This window comes from Acomys minous, assembly GCF_964271855.1.
Source record: "Acomys minous genome assembly, chromosome: 11".
Lineage (NCBI taxonomy): Eukaryota > Metazoa > Chordata > Mammalia > Rodentia > Muridae > Acomys > Acomys minous.
Genome location: NC_140492.1, coordinates 46,231,168 through 46,251,191, shown reverse-complemented (window position 1 = coordinate 46,251,191; position 20,024 = coordinate 46,231,168). Strand labels below are relative to the sequence as shown.

The window sequence follows — 20,024 nt, the reverse complement described above, 5'->3', positions numbered from 1 at the left end:
GTCCTAAACTGTCAGGCATCCCATTACATGATACTCAAAAGGAATGCAGTATTTGGGCACTGAATCTTATTACCTTCAATAAATATAGTAATAAATAACCCATGAACTTATTTTATTCCTTATTAGCTGGCTAATGTTTTTTTCATGGTACCTAAAATAATCTCTGGGAGACTCAGTTCTCAGTATCTGAATCTACCAACATAAGATTACTACCACCACACCATCATTTATATTGAACTAGTCTTTCTGTCAACTCATGACTTCAAAGCTAATTCATAATTTATTCTTCACTATGTTTTACTCCATTTCCCTCCAGCTATCATTCATACTGATTTATCCTCAAAATATATCACTAATATCAAATATCAAATCTTCACTCTAACTTTCTTCTCCCCCTATGATTTTATTTCCCTCCACTTAGAAGGTTCTTTCACTCCTAAGGCTCCCTTAAAGACGAGCCTCTCCTATGCTTTCTGTTCCTACACCTTGTTATAGCCACTGCACACCCCTTTGACCTTTCCCCTACATTTAAGTGGGCAAGAAAATACTTTTTTTTTTCATTGTCTATCCAATGTATTTTCCTGAGGTACAGCAAAAAAATCAAGATCTGAGAAGCAGGGCTTTGATAGAACTAGCAACTATACCTATGGCCTGTGTATGCTATCCAAGTACTCTACTATTAAGCACTATCTCTAGACTTGTTTGGACTTTTTTTTAAGCATCTAGGTCACCCTAGAAGCCCTTGAAATGTATGACCCTCCTGCCTTAGCCTCCCAAGTATGGTTTTACAGGCCTATGCCACAAAATCTAATACCCAATTTCACCGAAGTCAGTGTCAGAGGCAAAGCTAAAACTATCCAGTGTTTTTAAGAAGCAGCAAGTAAAATCCAGGGCAGATTGCCTCCTCAGTGATATCTGCCTGTCCTACACGCCCAAGCAGCTTGCTTCAGCCCTTCCTTTCCATGTCTGCACCACTCAATAGCCTCAGTCATCTACTTTAGCTAGAGTCAAATTCCTGGCACTTGTTAACTAAGAACTGTCAATCTCCATGTCGTAGCTTGGGCTGCCATAATACCAGGCTGGGTGGCTTACACACGGTTATTACCTTAAGCTCTGGAGGACTGAAAGTCTGAGGAAAGGGTGCCAGCATTGTTCAGTTCCTGCCAACAGATCGTCCCGTCTTGCAGATAATCATTCTCTTGCTGTACTGCTCTTCTGACCTACCCAAACCCAATCATCTGAAGGACTCACTATCTAACACTATCATAGTGGAGATCAGAGGTCAGCACACAAATGAGGGGAGGACAAATCTACTCAGTTCCTAACGAAGTCATTCTTTACTCTCAATTTTATTTTTCCTAAGAGTGGACACCGCCCTACATATTCACTAGACCCTCACTGGGTAAGTCATTGGGATATGACATTTTCCCCCAACCATCTGTGTGAAAATTATTGAGTCCTGGTGCTTAGAGAGATGGCTCTAAGGTTAAGAGCACCAAGTGGGTACCCGTATCTAGCCAATGGACAGGACGTTCTCCGCAGTTGAGTGGAGAGTGGGGTCTGACTTTCACACGAACTCTGGTGCCCCATATGTGACCACATCCCCTGGATGGGGAGGCCTGGTGGCACTCAAGAGGAAGGATAGCAGGCAACCAAGAAGAGACTTGATACCCTATGAGCATATACAGGGGGAGGAGGTCCCCCTCAGTCACAGACATAGGCGAGGGGAGTAAGGGAAAAATGGGAGGGAGGGAGGAATGGGAGGATACAAGGGATGGGATAAAAATTTGATGTAATATGAATAAATTAATAAAATATATTAAAAATAAAGAATAATTTTTAAAAAGAGTACTAGCTGCTCCTAGAAAGGTCCTGAGTTTGGCTCCTAGCACTCACACAGAGCAGCTTACAACCACCTGTAACTCCTGCTCCAGGATATTCAGGGGGATCTGGGGCCCTCTTATTGCACTCCATAGGTATACACACGCACATGCACAGGCACATACACATCATCTAATATAATAAAATTGAGTCTTCGATGCTTCAATGCTTTTCTCCTAACTAGTAAATCTACTTGCTGACTTATTTAAAAAGCTTTTTATTCTCTTTCTTCTCTCTGTCCCATCAAGTCAGGGTCTCAAGTATTCCAGACTGGCCTCAAAGAACGGCCCTGAGCTTCTGATCCTCCTGACTCCACCTGCCCAAATGTTGGGATTACAAGTGTAAGTCACAACATGTGTTTTGTGTGATGCTGGCAATCTGACCCAGGACCCATGTATGTTAAGCAAGCATTCTACCAGCTGTAGGAGAAAATGCAGGCATGACCTGGATGGCGGTTTACTTGGCACAGTCACTTCTAAATTAAGAGGAATGGCACGCCATGCTCCTGAAGTCAGAACCCTGACTTCTGACACAGTGTGAGTAACCAGTAGCTGGTCTGTGGACAAGTCTGCACTCTCCGTGTCTCCTTTGACATGTATCCTCCTCTTACAACCAGTGGTATTAGTGTTCACTATCCAGTCTGAGGTAATGTGCTAACCGTTCATAGTCCGTAGGCTTCCACTATGTGGAAATGGTTGCACGTATGTAACAAAGCAGATGCTTCCCTGAAACTCATCTCTGGAGTGGTTTTCGCCACACCCTTTAACAACACAGGGGCACTGCCCTGCTGTCTTGTCTGGGGACTAGTAAGGGTGGCATCAGCTCCTCCAGATTACCCTTCCCTCTTCCTGACAGTTTATCTAATCCAAATAAGCCCACATAACAGAATATGCAGCTCCCCTTCCCTGGGTTTCCTCTCAATCCCTCTCTTCTTCCACTGCGCCCTATAATGTCTCAAATAGCTTCAAATCCTAGTCCTAACAATTCCCAATGTCACATCCTACATCCCACACATCATTTCCAAGTACATCCAAAGAATATACCCTATAGGCACCGTAATTAATGAATTGATTCATCAGTGTTCTCACTACCTTTCCTAGTCATTTAGAGGACAAACTCTCCTTCATGAGTCATAACTCTATCCAAGTACTTCTGCTGCACAGACGCACTCCTGCCTTCCAGTCCTTCTAACATGTTGCCATTTACCTTGGGATCCTGTCTTCCCAAGGACCACTTTTGCCTCTAGTAGCCCTGAGGTGGCAGTACTAGAGCCTACTAATGTACGCTCAATCACAAGTGAGTCTATAGCTAGCTTCCTTCAAAAGCCTCTGTATTTGTTGTTTTTCCATTGCTGTGATAAATGGTCTATAGGGCAGAACAGGCTTACAGTTCCAGAAACACCACCATTCCAGGGAAGCATGAAATGGCAGCAGGAGGAAACTAGTTGATCACATTTCCATTCACACACAGGAAGCAGAGAGAAGAAACAGGAAGTGAAGGGAGTAAACAAACCCTCAAAGCCCATCACGTGACTTACATCCTTCAGCAAGGATCCAGCTCCTAAATGTCCCTTGGCCTCCTCAAACTAACTTGGGACCAATTACTCAAATACATGAATCAGGGTGGGATGCATTTCTCATTAAAAAAAAAAACAAAAACAAACCACCACATCCTGCCCCTGCCCCCATGGCCATATCATAACACCAATGCATTTAGTCCAACTTCAAAAGTTCCCAAAACCCTTAAGTCTCAGTAATATTCAAAAGCCCAAGTCTCTTCTGAGCCTTAAGGCAGTCTCTTACCGTGACCCCATTAAATCAATGCTAAATTACATACTCAACACACAATGGCACAGAATACACATTCCAAAAGAGGAAGAATAGAAGCAGTCAGGAAAAGACTGGACCAAAACAAGACTGAAAACCTAACAGGGCAAACATTAAATCTCTGTAACTCCATGTTCAGTATTTGGAGCTTCTGAATCGAAAAGCCCATCTAGATAGTCCCTCCCTCCCATCCAGCTCTGCTGTCTGCAATACTCATCTTCTCTTGGGCCAGTTTACTCCTGTATAAAACTCTCCTTGCCGATGCAGCACGCTCTGGCGTCTCCCATATCTTGGGGTTTCCACCACAACCCAGGCTTCACCTTCATAGATTCATAGGACCTTCTCTTGAGATCATCAATCCTGTCATACATGTCTTGGACTCAATGGCTCTCTGAAACAGCAGAGAAAAAACGCACTACCCTCTGTCTTTCGCCTTTATTATTTCCAAAAACAGCAAGATGTGGATTACACTACCAAGTTTAATTCTATTGCCAGCTTGGGTAGACCCTGCGCCACCTGGACCACATTTACAGCAGTTTTTCCTAGCCTTCCTTTCTTCTTCAAACCACCCTTTGTTTTTGCCCTACTTGCTTTTATAAATGTAGACTTGCCCAAGAGAATTCAGTAATAACTATGCCACAGAGTCAACATCAAACATCAACTACCATCAAATCTTCTATGCCAAAGAAATTAATGTGTTACTTTTTAATTTAGCTTCAGGCAACTTCGCAGGACAAGGGCAGAGAGATTATTTGCAAAAACATCACACAAATGGATTGTAGACCAACTGCTAACTCTCTTTCCTCCCTTTGAAATCTCAGAAGCCAGGTCTCCTTGTCCACATTACTCCCAGCACTGCTGTCTTGCAGGTTCCTGTAACAATGCCTTGTTGAGCTCTGTTTACAGCATTCACCAGCTCTGCTAGTCCAAACTTCCAAAGCTCTCCGTGCTCCTTCAAAACACAATGTCCCCAGGTTCTTCACAACAACACTTCACTTTCTCTGCCACCTGTTTCCTTACTAGTTTCTTTTTGTTGCTGTTAAAACTCATTCTGACTAAAAGCACCTTAAGAAAGAAAACAAATTTATTTGAGCTTATGGTTCCAGGGGAAGAGAGTCCGTAACAGTGGGGAAGGAATAGTGTGGAAGCAGGAGCAGGGAGCTGGCTGTTGACATTCCTACCCATACACAGAAAGCAAAGAGAAGGAGCACAAAGTGATGCATTTTCTCCAGCAAGGCTCCAACTCCCAGAGTTGCCATAACTTCCCCAAACAACATGTACTGAAGACTAAGTGTACAAATACATAAGCCTATGGGGAACACTTCTCATTCAAACCACCACAGCTCCCACCAGTCTACCACAGACTCTTTACCAGTCTAATCCGAGCCAAGAAGAATAATCACTTGCCTCCATACAGCTCATGTTTGAATGCCATGGAAATAGTAGTTCCTTCTGGAATCCTCACTCCTGTGGTCTTGTCAACTTACTATCTTCTACTTCATTAGATTCCCCCATAAAGGAAATATCAATATTTCCTTCACAATTCAACTGAAAATGTTAAATTCCACCTCTACAAGTCTTCACCAAGAGTTTTTAAAACGTCCTATAAACTTAACTTTTGTTTTTACAGTTCTGAAGAAGCCAAGGCAGAATGCATCTAATCATGTGCTGTACCACTAAGATATATGAGCACACCTCTTTTTACTTTTTACTTTGAAGCAAGGTCTCACTATGCTGCTAGGCTGGTGGTCTTGAACTTGCAACAGAAAGCCTCCTGGTCTCAGCCCATTGAGTAGCTGGGATTGCAGACCTGCACCACCAGGTCCTGTTGCGCAACACTTTACACTGGTTTTATTGCAGATCAACAACTTAATTTTCACAGCAATTTTGTGAATGAAGAAGCATTTAACCAATCTTACAGATTTTCAAATAGGTACAAAAGTAACTAGATTCTCTCCCGCATCCCACCCCCTCCCCCACTCACTCTCTCCCCCTCCCCCTTCTCTCCTCTCTCTCTCTCTCTCTCTCTCTCTCTCTCTCTCTCTCTCTCTCTCTCTCTCTCTCTCTCACACACACACACACACACACACACACACATGCAGATCTCCTGACATTGAGCTTCACATTTCTTAGCAAAGGCCATACAGCTCAATGGGAGAGTGTTTGCCTAGCATGTTCAAGGCCTGAAGTTTGATCACTGCACTGAAAAGAAATAAACTCCACATGTCTTAAGGTCTAGTATTCCAAAGGCTTGCTCTATGTTTAGTAGAAGGTGGGAAGTTTCTCTTCTATTTGAAATAAGTTTTACCCAGCATAACTCTACTTGTGTCTCTTTTAGGCCTTATTGATCATATTTTAAGTTATACCTGGCATGCTGTCACAGGTGTCACATATTTGTGCATATATATACATTTATATGCACATACTTGAATTTTATATTATTCTTACCATGCATGAATTTGTACTACTCTTACTACTGAGTCTATAAGCCAAAGAGTATCATTCCTGAACCTACCACAGCACATACATGATTGCTGATATCATGGTTTGATTAACAGTGGCCAGCATCTTCTCTCCTGCTCCGATTTCTAAGCCCTTTAATTTTTGCAGAACAAGATTGTTATAATTACCTAAGCCTTATCTATTTAAACATTAAATATTATTCAGCCCACTCTTGAACCTTGAAGTTCACAAATCGCCAGTCCTCTAACCATCCGGCAGGAGAACCAGCTGATACTAGGAACAGAGCCACTACTCCAGCTGACTGTAGAGGGCAGCAGAGATGCAGAAGTAGCCTCAAAGAAAACCTGGATCTTAAACTACACCATCAAAATTAAAGCCTTGGAGGACAAGAGACTTTTGGAATGTTATAAAAACTTGGCAGATTATTTATATATGTAAACATTTTCATGACCATCCAGATCCATGTATTTATGTGTGTGTACACATGCACAAATAAGTTTGATAAACAAGGCATGGCTTCAAAATATCAAATTATTTGCTGATTACTTACAGTCTTGAAATTGAAAATGTTTTTTCACTAAAACCATGAAAATATTTTCACTTTTTAACTATCTTCTTCAGTACAGAAATAGCATACTTTAATCAGACAGCCATATTTTTCCAAGACAGATTTGTTCATTATTACTGTCAATCCTGGATTTGATATATCCTCTTTTTTATTTCAAAATCAGGCAAGTGTAGGATCAACAGCAACTAAACAAAAAGAGAACCCCCTGACATTATACTAATAAACAACAGAAGAAAACTTGTAAAGGAACTGCAACTCTTTACTGACATTTTTATGTTAAATTTCATTTTGTTTTATTATTGCTTGTAAGAATGAGGAAGCTAATATAAAAATTGATAGTGACTCCAAACGCATTACTGACATGTTTCTAGAGTCTTCTGCTGGTTATGTGTTTATATCTTTCAAGTTTTACAAGAATTGCAAGGACTCAGAGTGGCTATGTCAACTATTAACATAAGCAGACTTACAAGTTAGTGAAAAATGCTATTAATGTTGAACCCCTGAAACCAAGGTCCAAGTGCTCTCTGTGTACATTACCCCCACCCCACCCTGAGCCACAATCTCTTCAAAAACACTTAAGTGAAAGGTATTTTTTAAAAACATTTTTTCTAAATAAAGAACCTAACCGATTTCTAAACCCATTAAAACCATTTTACTGTCTGCCTTAGCATTAAGTTGAACTTAGAGCCATAGACAATTATCTCTAATTTAAATCAAATTAAATTCACAATGGTAAGACCAGAAGAAATGAATTTTAACCATTATAAAATTAATTTAACCTCAGTGTAGCTATACTTAGGAAAAATGTAACCGAAGTCTATAAAAAATTCCAAAATATTCTGTAAAGACAATCATATCTAGCCATGCCAAATCACAGAAATAATGTGTGTGTAAAGTTGATCTTGTCAGTTTTCCAGCACTGCATTTGTTGTACTTTGTCTTTGAAGAGTGCAGATCATTCTTAATTGTAATGTATCAGTTACTGAGTTAAAGCGCTAACTCTATGAACCTATTTTCAGGTTTTCCACCTAGTGCTTTCATGTCTTCCTCAAAAGTAGCTCTGGAATATTTCCATTATAAGATAACATGCTATCAACCATAAATTTACCCACTTCATGGCACATCATAAAGATATGCCCCCTGCTAGAAACTGTTAAATGAAAGGCACATTAGCTAAATAATATACAGCTGATTTTACAATACCACTGAAGAAAACTTAGTCCTGCAAAAGGTCATTTTTGACCCTCTTCAAAATACCAATAAGAAATCAACAGATAAAACAAATCAAAACAAACCACAATAGAAAAGATCTCAGTTAACAAAGCCAGGCCTATCAGTCTTCCCTAGGTTGTACCTCAAATTTAAAACCCATCTCAACAGATTCATGTCTCCCTTAATACACATTACATAGGATACCTTTTACAATACACTAAATAAGCATGTCAAAAAAAAGAAAAGTTAAAAGAGAATACATCAAAGTTCTTAGACCACTAATATTCTAACACATAATGTTAATTTTTGTGAGGGGTATTAATTATATAGTATATACCTTTCCCAATTCCCAAATACATGGTATTTTCTTCCCAAGATGAATGTTCCATGGAATACTCCTACCAACAATGTTCTAAACATAAAACCGCAGGAAAAGGGGTTTTCGTTCTCACTGTATGCAAGCAGTGGTGAAGGCTGCCTCGATGAGAAGAGCAGCAGGGAGAGTCAAGTGGTAGCCACCAGCCACAAGGCACCTCTTTACCAAGTGCGTTAATTGTGGCCTATCCAAACTGAAATCATCTGAGAGAAAAACGCCAACAAGACTTCAAAACCTGTACACAAAACTAAATATCTACAATTTTTCTATCGATTATATCCTGCAATGTCACTTGGTTATCTCTTGTCACGTTTACTTTTTAAACCTTTTAATGCAGTGTTAGGAAAACAAGATGCGTGGGTCCTGCTTTACTGCGCTGTTTGCTCACTAAAGACTAACCCTGATGTCGTTGCTAAACTGTAGAAGAAACTTGAGTGTCCATACATGACAAGCATATGAAAGTGCAAAGCTGTAAAGACGATGCTATAGGGTTTTTCTTTCAGAGAGTAATTACATCTGGTCAAGCTGTAAACAAAAAGTTTGCAACAAGTAGAAATTATCTGGAGCAAGCTCTCAAAACACCTCAGAACACCAAGCTCTCCAACTCCCAACACAATGTTCCTCCCTGCTCACAGTTAGCAGGACGAATGATAAGCAATCAACAAGCCTAGAAGAAAAATAACCTCCTTGACACTAGTTTAAAGTGAACACATGAAATTCATAATAAGCATAAATTAGTATCCTCTCTAAGGTAACCACAGAGTGTGCAATATATACTTATCAAGGCAAATGAGAGGCAGCTCTCACTAAAGTATTAAGTTGATGGCCTATAAGAGCCATTTAGGAAAAAACTTCAAGCCTATCATTAAAAAGGTTCCCAACAAACCTCAATCAATGACTAACCTGTCAGAATCTACTAAAATATAAGAATCTTTCAGGGATAGGAGAAGGTCTAGTCATTAAATGTGCTTGTCATGCTAGTAGGAAAAGAGCACTATGGTTCAGATTCCCAGAGGCCACACAGATGCTGGGAGGCTCTAATTCCAACCTTGGGATGAACAGGCAAGGGGATCCCCAGGCAGGCCAGGCCAGCCCTATCTTCCAGCTCTGGGTTCAACTGAAAGAACTTGCTTTAATGAATAATCTTGAGACTAGACAAAGACTGCCAATCTCCACCTCTGGCCTCCACATACACACCCACATGCATGCACCTGCATAAGCATGTGCACCCGTACACCTGTGGACATGCATATACTTACATGCATACTACACATGAAAAATACGTTATTTGGATGTGGTGACACATGCTTTTAATCCCAGGCCCTGGGAGGCAGAGGCATATTGGAGCTCTCTTGAGTTCTAGGCCAACTTGGCCTACACAGTGAGTTCTAAGCTAGCCATACCTACAGTGACACACTTGTGTCCCCCCCCCCAAAAAAAGTAATTTTAAAAGATTAAAATAATGAGTTTGACAAAATTCAGGAAGGTATATATGTATTAAGAATTAAAAGGCAATTTTAAGCAAAAATACATTTAAAAAACAAAACTATGACAAATTAATGGTATTTGGATATTTGAAGTATTTTCTGAATGCTTGGCACACGGAATATTTAAAATTGCATTATTGACTTATGGACAAAGGATTATGTGATTTTACTCAAATTTACATACTAACAGTAATTATTAATGAAATGTCTTATCTTGTCAAAATCATATACCTTAGTGTCAATTTTTATGAAGACATTAACAGTTAACACAATAATCTATAAAAATACACTTACAACTTTTAATAGATAAATTACAGAATGTCAAAATACTGTTGTGTTTTTTTAAAAAGACTTGTTAGGATTCTGCTCCAGTCTGCCTAGCAACCTGTGAGCAACTAGGCATGGCCCTACCCAGGATTATAAAAGGACAAAACCACCTTCCTCTCTTCCTTTCTTCCTCCCTCTCCCTTTTGCTCTTGTTCTCCATCCTCCACTCTCTCTCTCTTCCTCTTGTTTTTTTCCCTCTCTTCCTGTCTCTCTCTCCTCCATATCTCTCTCCTCCGCCCCCTCTCTCTCTGAAGTGCCCACCTTTCTTTTCTTCCCATGCTCATAAACTTCTCCATATAATATCTGTTGTATGGTGCATATCTTATATTTCATATTTCATTGGTATTTAAAATTAAAAAGACTATCATAGCTAGCTTCCCTTCAATTAGTTATTTTATTTTGTTTTATTAATTTATCCTTGTTCCATCTCAAAGGTTATCCCATCCCTTGTATCCTCCCATTCCTCCCTCCCTCCCATTTTCCCCTTATTCCCCTCCCCTATGACTGTCCCTGAGGGGGATTTCCTCCCCCTGTATATGTTCATAGGGTATCAAGTCTCTTCTTGGTAGCCTGCTATCCTTCCTCTGAGTGCCACCAGGTCTCCCCATCCAGGGGACATGGTCAAATATGAGGCAACAGAGTACGTGTGAAAGTCAGATCCCACTCTCCACTCAACTGTGGAGAATGTCTTGTCCATTGGCTAGATCTAGGTAGGGGTTTGAAGTTTATGGCCTGTATTGTCCTTGGCTGGTGCCACAGTTTGAGGGGTACCCCTGGGCCAAATCTGCCTATCATAATGTTCTTCTTGTAGGTTTCTAGGATCCTCTGGATCCTTCTACTTTGCCATTCTCCCATGCTTCTCTCATCTAGAGTCCCAATAGGATGTCTTCCCCTCTGTCCCACTTTCCTGGTAAGTGAAGACTTTCATGGGACATGCCCCTTGCAATTAGCTTTTAATGACTAGCTATAACTGGAATGTTTTTTTAACTATACAGATACAAGATGCATACCAACATTTGTAAGATGCTAATACATATGTATATATGACTGCATATGTAAGTATGTGAATAGATTGAATACCATTATACAAAAAGCTGAAATTCAAAATGCTCAAAAAAAAAAAAAAAAAACCCTTGCACATGATGCCACAAGTAGAAAATCCCATAGTATCCACAAAATAACTAAAAACGTTAAATAAAATCACCTTAAAGATAAGTGTATATGGAACGTAATGAACTGGAACACATTTCCCTTTAGACCAGTCCCATCGTGACAGTATCAAGCCACATTACCTACATGTACATCCAAATACTCAACCCTCGAGGGCAGCAGAGAGCTTCTGTTGCTTGTGTTGGCGGATCCAAGTCCAGTTCCCAGCACCCACAAGGTGGTTCACAACCATCTCCAATTCCACAGGATCTGACACCCTCTTCTGACCTCCATGACCACCAGGCACACACGTACTCATAAAGACAAGCAGGCAAATCATTCATAAACATAAAATCAAATAATTTGTTTTCTTAAATCTGAAACGTACCTCATCCTAAACAATAAGAGATTCTCATGATATAAACAAGGCTGCATAAATAAAGAGTGCCAACATAAATACATTATAAAAGCACATACACTAAACTCCATAGCTATGCCTCTTTCTGATGCTGGAGGTGGAAGCAAGAGGTTTTGTTTGTTTGTTTGTTTCATTTGCTTCTAGATTTGGTCGCCATTCCATTAATTCATGTTTACAATAAAGACTGGCAGGATGGAACGGATAAACAGTGGCGTCCAATTGTGTCTCCCTTCCCTTCTCCACCCCACATATTCAATATAATCACTAATTTTCTAAGTGACCCTATGGAAAACTGCCAAATCTTAAAACACGTTTAACATCTGAGGGAGGAATAGAGTAGTTTCCACACTAAGATACATTTAATGTGACTATATTTTAATTTTCCGAAACAGCTCCCTCAATATTTATAATAAAGTATATCTAATAAATATTTCTGAACTACTGATTATGTTATACAGTCATGAGCATACAACATGTCATTTAATTAGAAAACTCAACTACTTGGGATTAAGAGTCACCTATGGCAATACTGACAGCTTATAATGTACAATATAATAAAAGCTAGCATGTAGAAACTACCATACCCATGTACTCTAAGTGTTTTAGTTTATCTTTCGCTTAATATCCCAAAAACACAATTAGTAAGATAAATAAGTAACCTGCCATGGATTCACTTTTAATGACAGTCTTCATTCAGAATCAGACTGACTTTTTAGTGATTAAATTATAAATTTCAGTGAGAAAGTGAGAAAAGGGGACTGTGAAAGAGAAACAGACTGATCTTATATCATTAAACTGTCTAATTTCGAGAAGAAAGGACTCAAATTTTAAAAGTAATTTGTAAAGTCAGGATGTAGTTCAGTGGTAAATGTTCTGGGTTACAATATGCAAACAATTCCCTAGATTCCATCCCTAAAAAAAATATGCACACATCCAAACATGCATTCAACAACAAAATAGATGTTTCCCTCATCTACGTCTGTTTGCCTAATGAGCTATGTTCTCCTATCCGTGGAAACTCTCAGGACCTCATACACATCTCTACAGAAACACCAACTGTCCTATAGTCATCTGCATCCTTTCTGTCCATCAGGACACTGCAAGCATGCGGAGGGCAAAACACTTCCAAGTATGCATTCCCAAGTGTTTATTAAGTCCCTAAAAGTATTCAAAGTGTTTTTTAAAAAGATTTGCTATTATATGATAGCTCATTTGTTAAATATGTATCCTAAGACAAAGCCTTGGTTTAAAAAGAAAAAAGAAAAAAGAAAAAAAAAAAAAGCAGACTCATGGTGACAGAATCCCAAAAACAATGGGGTCCTTAGAAGGGTCAAATCTTCCACCTCCTAATTCTTCAACATCACATTCCTGCTAAAACAACATTCTCAAACTCCCAGAAAAAAAAATGTAGGAAGAAAAAAAGTGAGGCAAATAAGATAATCTCTCAGTTGATAATTATCACCTCAAAAGAATATGCAGTTTCAGAATTAGAGAAAGTAGGTTTGAGTCACATGTCATAGAAACTTGGTCTCTTGGACCTCACGGCTAGAAATGTCTCCTTAGACTTTAAAAATCTGGCCATTTCTCCACCTCTGAAACTCTCATTTAAAAAATTCAGCTCTCAAATCGGAAATAGGGTTGCATATTTAGATAATCCCAGAATTTTGGTGGGTAAGAGGTAGATCAGGAATTTAAGGCCAATCTCAACCACAGAGTGAGACCCTGCCCAGGACCCTCAGAGGGAAAAAAAAGTTCAGTTCTTCAAATCAAATAGTATACAGTACCCAAACACATTGTAATCCCAGCACTTTATAGTTTTCAAAATATAAGGTCTACCAATGATGAGGGATGTTTTTAGCAAACAAATTAACGTGATGATGTTAACCACAGCAATGCAATGCTAAATGTAAACAACTTATCAAGACAAAGTCTGAAACAACTGCAAATGATAAAACAGGAACCTTCTGATTAACAGTCAGGTATTGTCACCTTTTTAAAGTCTGAAAAATCTTTCAAGTCTAAAACTGAGTCCATCCATCAAATAGTACGTTTGAGGCAAATCTTGTTTGTACCAAGGAATGTTAATATTACTCTAATTCACAGATCAACAGGTTCTTACAATGAATAAAAGCTTACATGAAGAGAATTCTGCTTCTATGCTTATTAGCATCTCTAAGTCAAGACAACTGTGCCCTATTCAAAGACTGCATTCTAAAATAGAGGCAGGTTCTTTAAAAAGGTGCTATACATTAGCTCACAAATTAGGGTGTTACAGCTACTGTCTGTGTCTACAACAGCAAGTGGAGTTGACTCCAAAAACCTCAATTCACACCTCCTCTAAACTGCAGTGCCCTTCTCTACCCTGCTTAGTTTTCTGGGCTCTAAAGTAATTGATCACGCTTCTCCACCAGAACACTATACAAGATCTCTTTAAAACCTATTTTCTTCTATGGAAAAACTAAGGTTTGCTCCCAAAAGTAATCAACAACTCACTGGCACAGCCGCTATGAAATTATCAAATGTCAACTATTTTCTGTATCAACTTCTACACAGCTTCAGTCTCCCATTGGGTTGTCTAGACAAAAAGCCCTCTAGACCTACAAACACTCCTTCAGCACTTACCACAAACTGAGCGACGACAGCAAAATGCTTATACCCGTCCCACTTCCACGTATCCTGGAACTGAAATCATAAGCGCCATCCACAATCCTCCTTTAATGGCTCAGGACAAAATACAAACTCATTCTAGAATCCCATATTAACTTTGAAGGGGGCAATGGGGCTAAAGACTGCGTCTTGGAAGCCAACATCTGGGGAGTGGGGAAATGGAAACTGGTTTAGATAGCATGCCATTTATCACAACGCACGCCATGGAAATCAGTAACTCGTCTTACAGCACTGGAAATGTACTAAAATCCTCTGTCTGTAAGTGGCACTCCATCTCAACATAATGTCCTCTCCCCCCAGAGCCACCTACCCTGACTCACCTAACAGTAATATGTGTCCTTTCCACATCACAGCACTAAAGAAATCTGTACTACCTCTCCTTTATAATAAATGCTAACAGAACACCAGCTTTGAGATTTCATGATGCACCGGAAACCTGTGTATGAGCAATCTAAGTTTTATTCCTCCATCTTTCCCACCAGCAATCCTTAAATGAACATCTTACAGCATTTTGATAGTACCCAGACATCTAATCTCCTTAAGACTGGTAGCTTTATTTTACCAAATCAGTGCTGTCCACTGATTATAACGCCTACATCTCTTGCTCGAAAAGTGAATATTCATCAATTCTTTTTTTTCTTTTTTTCATCACCCTTAAAAAAAGTAGGTCTCTAAACTAGTCTCAGATCCCGGGAACAGAATTTACAAAGAGATTAGCTCCTACACCTGGAGTAAAAAAAAAAAAAAAAAAAAAAAAAGACACATGTGAGAAGAAACCAGGGGCTCCTTGTTCCAACAGCCAGGGGACAGTAGACGCTATACGTATTTAAAAGGTAAATCTTGGGTCTTCGAGAACAAGATTTTCTTCTAAAATAAGCAGGGACAGAGTGAAGGACGTCCAACAACTGGAAGGCGGCATGCGGATACCATCTGAGCTCAACCCAAAGATCCAAAGGTTGCCAGCGCACAAATCAGGCAGAAAGGGGATGCTTGCCGCAGGGTAGGTTTTAAGATGGTGCCCTCTCCCCGAGGCCAGGAGGCGTGGACCCCAAGCCCTCACAACGCCCGGCTAGTGTCCGCAGGGTTTCCGGACTCCCAGCTCAAGTTTCATCCGGGAGAAAGGAGGCTGCAACGTGCAACCCGGCATCCCAACCTCAGCCCACAAGTCCGCGCTCTCCGCTCTCTCGGCGCACCAGCTCGGAAGTAACGGTTCCCGGGGCGCGCGGGGCTCCACGCACCGAGTTCCACCGCCAGCCCCGGGGGCCCAGCACGACGACCCGCGCGGCCTCGGGGATGGGGGGTGGGGGCGGGAAGCCAGCGGCCGGCGCCTCTCGTTCGCTCTCCTTGCCCTTCCCGGGCCTCGCCCGGGGCGCGGCGAAAAGTTTCCAGGCAAAGTCCGCCGCGGCCGCTCGCGCAGCCAACCGCCCGGGACAACCGCCTCGCCCCGCCGCCCGGACGAGCCGCCCGCTCCCGCCCCCCGTCTACCCCGCGGTGGCCCGCTTCACCTACCACAGAGCCGGGAGAAGAGCAGCAGGGGGATGAGTAGCAGCAGCAGCGGCGGCGGTGGCGTCGGGGCCGGCAGCAGCAGCAGCCCAACCGCGGGAGGAGACACCGAGGAAAGTTGTGCTTTGCCGCCTCCAGGACACAACGGGGCCCGGCCCGGGGTCCGCGCCATGCCAGCCCTGCCCCGGCCCACCCGCTCGCCCGCGCCCCGGCGCCTCAGGCTCTGGGTGGCGGCGGCGGCCGCGGCCGCGGCGCGGAAGGGCCAGCGCGCGTGTCCTTAACCCCCGGCTCCTGCGCCGTCGCCTCCCGCCGCCACTCGGCCGAGCGCTCGCGGCTGCCTCGACTCCGCCGTCGCCGACGCCACTGCCGAGGCTGAAGCGGGAGCCGCCCGCCGCCACCACCACCACCACCACTGCCGCCGCCGCCGCCGCCACCGCCGCCACTCCCCTCCCCGAGGTCCCCGCCCGCCGCGAACTCCTGGGAACTCGGAACGCACCACCCCGCCCTGCGGGAGGGGGAGCCACCGACCCTCTCCGCCGGGACGAGCCCGCCCTCCCCGCCGCCCCGCTGCCCGGACGCCCAGCCGCCCGCCGAGTCTCCTCCCACTCGCTCTCCCCACACGCTCCTCCCAATTAAAAAAAAAAACAAAAAAAACTTCATGCTCTTGGAAAACCGGGCTTCTCCCGAGGCCAAGCAATCTGGACCAGGGACGGCGGCCCCGCCCCTCGGCCCCGCCCCGTCACCCCCTCGCCAGCGTTTGAGATGGTCTCGCCCACTCCGCCCCTCGCGGGGCCGGGGCACACCGAGGCGCACCGAGGCGGAGGGCAGCGGGACTCCCAGTCCTGGCTTTCTCTTCTCTCGAGTGGCGCCGTTCTTCAGCGGGACCAGGGACAACCGGGTCGGGGGGGACGGGGGGGAAGGAGGACGAGAAAGGCAGGATGCGGGTACCGGCTCTCGGGCGTTCGGAGCGGGAGATGCTTATTTGGAAAGCTGGATGCCGCCTTCTGGACCAGCCTTTCTTCCTCCTCACCCTGGCACCAGGGACTGAAAGGAGACACTCTCCGCTCCTTCCTCCTCCCAGGGGCATCCTGGCTTTCGTCCGTCCCGGCCCCGGGTTGGCCCAGGCGTTTAGCCTTCTCCTTTCTCTGGGAGGGTGGATTGTTGGAAGGGTCAGCGGAGCTGACTGAGGACACAAGGGGCCCCAGAAGGTTTGCTCTCTAGCTCTTGCTTCTCCTGGGCCGCCGGGTTGTCCACTTTCCGCGCCAGGCGACCGGCAACAGGAGGCCATGGATTTCCCCCTTCCGAGGGCTTCGAGTGTGGTCTTTTTTCTCTTTGGTCGTTTGCATGTTGCACGTGTAATTTTATTTTCTTGCTTGTTTCTCTTTGAGTTATTCTCAGAAAAGTGACCTCGGGAAGTATTAACCATTTACCCTTAAGAGGAGTGTCTGTGATTCAACCATAACCCTCCTCAACTCCTAATTCTCATCTGCCCTGCCCTTCTCATCTATCCGCCACGCACAGCCTGAATGACTTGACCTTGAAGTCCCAGCCACCGTAAGGGGGGAAGGAGATGGATGGACAGTTTGGGCAATCTGCGGGGGCAGTGGAAGCGGAGGACACCAGTCCTAAAGCCTGACACCATTAATTTTATGTGGGTGCAGCCATCTCCAACAGATAACTACAGATGTGCTCCAATAGGAATAAGATCAGCCACCCAGAGATGAGCCTCTGGTAGGTAAGCTAAAGCTTGCCCTGTGCTCAAGACGAGGCTGTGCTCAAGACTTTGAATCACCGGGATCTCCCCACCTTAACACACTGATTTATGATGTTTTACTCACCTCCAAGACCACACAGCATCCTACCCAGTCAGTCTCTCCCCTTCCCTCCCCCTTCTCTCTTCTTTTTATCTTCCTCCTCACCTGTCTCCCAGCTGTGGAGCTACTTCTATTCATTAACTCCACCTGCGCCTCCTCCTTTTTTTCTCCACATGCTTGGTCCCGTCTTCCAGCAATCACCGCTTTCTATCAGCTACCTGCCCATCTTCAAGGTGCACTTAGGAAAGAATAACCCTTGCCCTGCATTGCTGGGGAGATCTCCTGATGATGCTCATAATTGACAACATGTAGCTATTGTGACATTCTTCAGCTGTGCTGACACCACTGTTTCCCTTGAGAGCATTTCTTTCCCTACTTTCTCATTCCCTAAATCTAATTTCACTGCCAAATTTAGAGAGAGCCCACTGCTGCAACTACTGGCTAATTATCTGTTTAGATGGCACTTTAACACGTTGTTGCGATGCAGTCAAATGTTAAACAACCAAAATTCTAATATTGTTAGCCAATTTCATTCCCCTAGTCTTTCCCTGATGGTTCCAGAGTCAAAGAAAAAAAATAATTTAGCACACATTTTAAAAGGTGCCAGAGGCTTAATTCTGGGGCTATTGTGCAATCTGCTGCAAAGACCATAAGGAATTAACAAGTTGAGGATATCTCAAAAGGATGATGTGGAGCTTTTAAACTACCCTCCATATCTGGAGACAGTAGCTCGCTTTGATTGTATTCTATCCCCTAAAATGAAGCAAGAACATGGAAGTACTTATAGACACGATGTAATGGGCAGAGGAGCATTGTGCTGATGTTTTATGTGAATACACACATTATGTTCGAATAATCATAATCTGTGTTGTTATGGCATCTTCAGCCAGAGAGGTCAAAGCTCTTGTTCCTATGGCAGGGAATGTGGCACCTGCTATTATCTCTACTTGACAGCACCAGGAACCTAGGCACAGAGGTTAAGTACTCTGCAAACCCTGCCAGCCATGAGCAGTGTTGTTTTTCTGCCAGAATTGCCTTCTTGCCTTCCCGTGGGCACTACCGAACCCTCAGCATTCCTTTTTAAGTAAAAACTTTACTTAAGCAGTGTGATTTTCTGCTTTCTAAATACCCAGTCTGAGATTACATTCTCCTCACCAAGCTCTGGTTTTCCTGATAGAAATTATTAGTAGACACACAACGAGATTTTACATTTCATGGTTTAACTTTTTTTTTCCTCAAAGACTAGAATTACGGATTTTTTTAAAAAATCTGTAACATGAGAACATTATTGGACTTTATATAATTTTCAGTTGTCTACCTTTACAAATAAATTCACATTAATAACATGGTTGAACATATAATTATAACTAATTCATTAAAATGTTTGATACCATTGCATATTGAAATATATATTTACATGTATGGAAAAACATCTAAAGAAAAGGTAGCACAAACGTAATACCAACAATAGTTTCGTTCGTTCAGATTAAGTGTTGATGGAGTTCACTACCACTTGTAGCTTTAAAGACTATTTGCCAGTTATTAGAGTTTTAAAAACAAAGAATGTCTAGTAACGATGAAGTAATTATGTGCAGTGCTGAGGTTTTTTCATTGGGTCAAAAGTTTGAGACTAGTAAAATTCCGTGCCAAAGCAAGTCCTTTGTAGAACAGGTTGAACGTCGTATGCATCAGCTAACTGTGTCCTATTGCCAGCGACTTTAAGCCACATACAGAAGCATAGCTTTTCCCTAGCAGAGCAGATGAACAATGGCTTGCGGAATGTTTGCGCTTTGGTGCCACGTGAGTTGCTTTAGACCCCCGGGATTCGGAGAAAGAATTGTGCAAATGATTACAAACAGGGTACAACCCCACAAAAGTGTCTACCACTTAAAGAAGTTTCAGCTTTATATCAAATGCAATTCTTAATAAGATTATTTTCTGTCCCCCTCCTCCCATTTCCTCAGGTGTTTGCTCAACTTCCACTTTATTGTTGAGATTTTCAAGGAGCACCTGTTGGAGCTCTCTCTTTCTGTCCACTTAATTCTGTCCATTGTCTTTTCCCCTTAAAGTGAAAGTTCTTCAAGGACTCACGGAGTTCCTCCTACTTTTTCATTACTAATAAAGAAGCACTTGAAAGAGTGCTATGCAGACCCCAGATTGAATGATTAAATAATCATTATAGTAACCTCCTCAAGTTCCTGTCTAGTGGCTAAAAAATTCAGTAGAAGTCCATTAAACTTTTCAAGACTTTAGTATGTATTGATCATGATGAATATTGAAGCTATGAAATGATTATCTTGACAATTCCTTTAAGACTTTGGTTTAATTGTCAT

At 42.6% G+C, this 20,024-nt stretch overlaps 1 protein-coding gene across 3 annotated transcripts in view; it reads right to left on the bottom strand.

Annotated features, from left to right (window-relative positions):
* NECTIN3 (nectin cell adhesion molecule 3) overlaps positions 1-17,756 on the bottom strand; it is a 110,179-nt gene extending 92,423 nt beyond the window's left edge. Inside the window, exon 1 of one of the 3 annotated variants that reach the window (XM_084801574.1) lies at positions 17,716-17,756. In XM_084801574.1, coding sequence (XP_084657700.1) covers positions 17,716-17,734 — 19 coding nt within the window. In that variant the 5' untranslated portion in view covers positions 17,735-17,756. Of the gene's footprint in view, positions 1-15,883; positions 16,309-17,715 lie in introns of those variants that run through there. The other 2 variants (XM_084801573.1, XM_084801572.1) reach the window with 2 other exon arrangements.
* Between the last annotated feature and the right edge of the window lie 2,268 nt (positions 17,757-20,024).